The 5,196-nt window shown below is 50.2% G+C and overlaps 1 protein-coding gene across 1 annotated transcript; it reads right to left on the minus strand.

Annotated features, from left to right (window-relative positions):
- Positions 1-2,401: 2,401 nt before the first annotated feature.
- On the minus strand, positions 2,402-3,682 carry LOC123453290 (prohibitin-2-like). The gene has a single exon (XM_045130156.1). It carries the CDS (start codon positions 3,627-3,629, stop codon positions 2,730-2,732), a length of 900 nt encoding a protein of 299 aa, XP_044986091.1. The 5' UTR covers positions 3,630-3,682; the 3' UTR covers positions 2,402-2,729.
- Positions 3,683-5,196: the final 1,514 nt, after the last annotated feature.

Consider the following 5,196-nt stretch of genomic DNA (forward strand, 5'->3'; position numbering starts at 1 on the left):
GCAGGAATAGTCGAGGCCACCTGCCCTGGCCTCCCTCCTCCTGAGTGGCCTGAGCAGAGAGACCTCAGCCTCTGCAGACGCCCTGCCCCGTCGGAAGCTTGGCCTAGGCTAGGGAGATGGCTCAGCAATTAAGACACTTGCTTGAAGCATCATCCCTGAGCAATGTGACAACCTCCCCAAGCCCAGCAGAGGTCCCCAACTCTGAGCAGACTCCACGGGGGCCACCTGCTCAGCTGTCTGTGCAGGGGGTGGGAGGGGACTGCCAGGCTGCCACGTGTTCCTTGGCTCCAGTCTGGGAGATTAAGAAGCCAACTGCAGCTTCCACTGGCCTGGGACCCTGGCACAAAGTGCCATTCCAAACCCCTCTGTGACAAGAGTGGCTGAAACAGAGAAAGAGAGACTCAAAGGGGCGGCCTTCTGAGATGTGGAACCTCTGGGAAGGACCCAAGTTTGGCCTCCCTAGCCTATGCTTGGGACCACCCCTGGGTTGACCAAGGCTCCCCGGAAGCGAGAAGGGCCATGGTGAGGGCTCCTCCATGACCTCTGGGCCTTTGGCTAAGCAGTGGTCGCTGCTCTCAGTGTCTCTGTGGGAAAAGGAAACAGTATGTCCAGAGCAGAGGTCACACAGCAAGGGGTCCTGGGATGGAGGCTACCCACCAACTGTGGTAGCACAAGCCTTCCAGCTCAGGGTGTTGGCTCCAAAAATTTTCTAGCCAATAGCCTCATGCCTCACCTGCCTTGGCTCTAGGAATTCTGGTGTCTCTCCTGTGGCTGGCCTCCATTTGTTGGAATTGTCTAGCTCACAGGCTCACTCAACAGAGGGTGGGCCCATATCTTTTCACCACATGACCTTTCTGAGGAGACATAAAAGAAACAACTAAGGCTGGAGAGATGTCTTAGCAGTTAAGCACTTGCCTGTGAAGCCTAAGGACTCCAGTTCAAGGTTCGATTCCCCAGGACCCACGTTAGCCAGATGCACAAGGGGGTGTACACATCTAGAGTTCGTTTGCAGTGGCTGGAGGTCCTGGCGTGCCCATTCTCTCTCTCTCTGCCTCTTTCTCTTTCTGTTGGTCTCAAATAAATAAATAAAAATGAATAAAAAAACTTAAAAAAAAAAGAAACAACTATTTATTCTAAGGGTAAAGAGGTCACCAACAGATCAAAGACTGGGTCCCACCCAAGTCCAGCTGGGTGGGATTGGGGATGTAACTCACTTCAGTACCCAGTACGAGAAAAAAAAAATCATAAAAAGACACACACAAAAAAAACCCCAAGTAAACAAGTGCAGTTTGGTAAATTCATAGGTTTATTGGGGTTAATTGTATGTGTATTGGTGACCCAAAGGCAGCTAGCTACATCACTGGGAAAGCCCTGGGTAGCTTGTAGGCAGCTACACTTACCGAAAGTTTCTCCCCGCACCTGTTGCTTACTGCTAACTGAACCTCTAGAGAGGCAGGAGTTACAGGAGCGGTTATGGAACCCTGGCTTCTCGACGTGAGGTAGACACTGGATTCCTAACCTCACGGTTATTGTCATTGTCAAAGAGTTGCACAATATTAGCCCCACCAACACTTTTTTTCTTGTCTTTACCTTCCTTGTCTTTCATTTTTTTCCCTTTCCTTTTCTTTTTCATTTACTTTTTTTATTAACAACTTCCATGATTGTAAACAATATCCCATGGTAATGCCCTCCCTCCCCCCATTTTCCCCTTTGAAACTCCACTCTCCATCATATCCCCTCCCCCTCTCAATCAGTCTCACTTTCATTTTGATGTCATGATCTTTTCCTCCTATTATGATGGTCTTGTGTAGGTAGTGTCAGGCACTGTGAGATCATGGATATCTAAGGCCATTTTGTGCCTGGGGGAGCACGTTGTAAGAAATCCTACCCTTCCTTTGGCTCTTACATTCTTTCTGCCACCTCTTCCGCAGTCACCCTCAGCCTTGGAAGGTGTGATAGAGATATTTCAGTGCTGAGCATTCCTCTGTCACTTCTTCTCAGCACCTTTGTGCCTTCTGAGTCATCCCAAGTTCACTGCCATCTGAAAAGAGAAGATTCTCTACCAAAAGTGAGAGTAGCATTAATATATGGGTACAAACATTAAGAGAAATGTTTACTGGACAGGTTGATGAGCATAGTATATACATTTAGCCAGACATCAGCAGACGTTACACCCCTAGGGCTCATGACTATCCCTGTTTTAAGTTTTCAGTATCAGGGATGTATTCCCTCCCATGGAGTGGGCCTCCAGTCCAATTAAAGGGCAGTTAGTTTCCCCAAAAACAGACATGCCACTATTGCACCTGTTGGCTCATTTGACCTGGCTGGCCAAATATAAGGTTTGTAGTGTCCACTGATGAGTATATTCACTGATCCCATCAACATTCTTTTTTTTTTTTTTTTTTTTAGCATAATAAAAATTTATTGAGAACTTATGGGATGTGGTTCTCTCCTTCCACATGGAGGGAGGGAGCAACACTGTAGCAAATCACTGAGAAATCATACTGTCCCAACCCCACCTGGGCCAATACAGGAAGGAGGAAAGTCATTCACTCCAAAAGGGTTGGTCTCTAGTCTTCCTTAATTCAAGAACAGGATGGGTACAGAGGGACCATCACATGATACTGGGGTCAGGGTGGGGTGTGCTGGACCCCCTGGCTGGCTCCTCAGCAGGCGGAGGAGAAACACATCCACTTCCTTTCTGGAGATGGACTTTCTGATGACTGTCCTCATTTCTTACCCTTGATGAGGCTGTCACTTCCCCGGGTGAAGCTTTCGTCCTGTAGGTTCAGCACAAGGTTGTCAGCTGTGAGATAGATACGGTTCTGCGATGTGGCAATCGTCTTGGAGATGTTCTGGGCAGCCCAGATCTTGCGGAGCTTGATATAGCCAGGATTCTTGCCCAGGGCTTCTCCAAGCATCTTGGCAGCCTCAGCCTCCCCTTCAGCCTGTACAATCTTCTGTCGTTGTTCCTGCTTTGCTTTCTCCACCAAGAACTGGGCCCGCTGAGCCTCCTGCTGGGCCACTTGCTTGGCTTCTACAGCAGCTGTGTACTCTCGACTGAAACTCAGCTCTGTGATGGCTACATCGTCGAGAATGAGGCTGAAGTCCTTGGCGCGCTCAGTCAGCTCCCGTCGAATCAGCAGGGACACCTGGGCTCGCTGGGTGATCAGCTGGGAGGCGTTGAACTTGGCCACCACGCTCTTGAGCACCTCGTTGACAATGGACGGCAGCACTCGCTCCTCGTAGTCCAGCCCCAAGCGCTGGTACATGCTGGGGAGCTCCTGTGCATTGGGCCGAGACAGCACTCGCAGGGAGATGTTCACCATCTGCAGGTCTTTGGAGCCTGTGAGGGAGGAGATTTTTCGGGGTCTGGCCCGAATGTCATAGATGATGGGGTACTGGAACCAGGGGATCCTGAAGTGGAGGCCTTCGGCTAGGATGGTGTCTTGCTGCACGCCACCGATCCGATTGAAGAAGATGGCTCGGTGCCCGCCTTCCACCATGAACACGGACTCGCGGACGCTGTAGGCGACCACCCCGGCCCCCAGCAGCAGCTTCAGGGCCGTGCCCATGCCCCGAGGCCTCGCGGGCAGGCGCCCCGCCAAGTCCTTCAGGTTCTGGGCCATGTCTGATCCTGCTCGGGGCGCCGCCGCCTTGTGCCCGGCTCCAGCTTCGAGACCGCGCCCGTCCGCCCCATCAACATTCTTGTAAAAAGGCACCCAAGTAGAAGAGTTAGAAGTTGGAAAGAAGGAGTTTGATAGAAGAGGGATGGGGGACAAGAGAAAGCAATAAGAGGAGCTTATGATCACAGTACACTATGTACAGCCAGGAAAACTGCCAGGAAAAAAAGTATTAAAGGGGCTGGGGAGATTGCTCGGTGGTTAAAGGTACTTGCTTACAAAACCTGCTGGCCTGGGTTTGATTCCTCAGCACCTGTGTAAAGACAGATGCACAAAGCGAAGCATGTGTCTGGAGTTTGTTTGCAGCAGCAAGAGGTCCTGGCACTGCCCATTCTCATTCTCTCTCACTCTCTCTCTCTCAAATAAGTAAAGAAAATATTTTTAATGTCATGTGTAGTGGCACACACTTTTAGTCCCAGCACTCAGGAGGCTGAGGTAGGAGGATCACCAGGAGTTCAAGGTCAGCCTAGGATAGAATGAGACTCTGCTTCAAAAGAACAAAAAATTAAATAAAAGTTTTTAAAAAGTATGGAGGCTGGAAAGATGGTTCAGTGGATAAGGCACTTGCCTACAAAGCCTAACGATTTGGGTTCAGTTCCCCAGTACCCAAGAAAAAATAGATCCACAAAGTGGCACATACATCTGGAGTTCGTTGGCAGCAGCTGGAGGCTCTGGTGTGCCCCCCCCCCAAATAAATTTTTTTTAATTTTAAGATAATTTTTTTAAAGCCAGGTATGACCACATGCACCTGTAACCTCAATGCTGAGGATGGAGACGGAAGAATCCTTAGGGGACACTGGTCAGCCAGTCTCGACCCCGAAACAGTGAGCTCCAGGCTCACAGTGGCAAGCTCCAGGTTCAGTGAGAGAGCCTGTCTAGAGGAAATAAGGCAGCAAGTGACAGGAGGACACCCAGCTTCTGCATCTGGCCCCTGCATGCGTGCAGATGAAGCACATCTATTTGCACAGACATTCACACATGTGCATACACTAAATACACAACCCAAGCACGCCTTGGTGTAGCCCTGTGGCACAACACTTGCCTAACATATGCAAGGCCTGGGGTTCCATCCCCAGCACCTCAAAAAAAAATGCTCTCACCAATTACATGCCAATAAAAACACAGTACTGAACCGAGTGGGATGGTGCACACCTTTAATGCAGAGAGGTAGGAGGATCGCTGTGAGTTCAAAGCCAGCCTGAGACTACATAGTGAATTCCAGGTCAGCCTGGGCTAGAGTGAGACCCTACCTCGAAAAAACAAGAATAAAATAAAGTAGAATAAACCCACAGTACTATGCTTCTGGCTTTCCTCGCCAGCGTACAAAAAAGGCAGAGCTGCAGCTGGGTCTTGCCATGCCAGATGGAGAGGCTCGCTCGGCTTCTCAGCGTCTGCAGGCCCTCGATTCCAGGCTGTGAGGTCCATTGCCACAGGGAATGCCAATTGGCAGCCATCCTGCTCACACTCCTCACTACCAGCCTCCGGAGGTGCCAGTACCTCCAAAGCTATGTTG

Source organism: Jaculus jaculus, chromosome 1 (genome assembly GCF_020740685.1).
Source record: "Jaculus jaculus isolate mJacJac1 chromosome 1, mJacJac1.mat.Y.cur, whole genome shotgun sequence".
NCBI lineage: Eukaryota > Metazoa > Chordata > Mammalia > Rodentia > Dipodidae > Jaculus > Jaculus jaculus.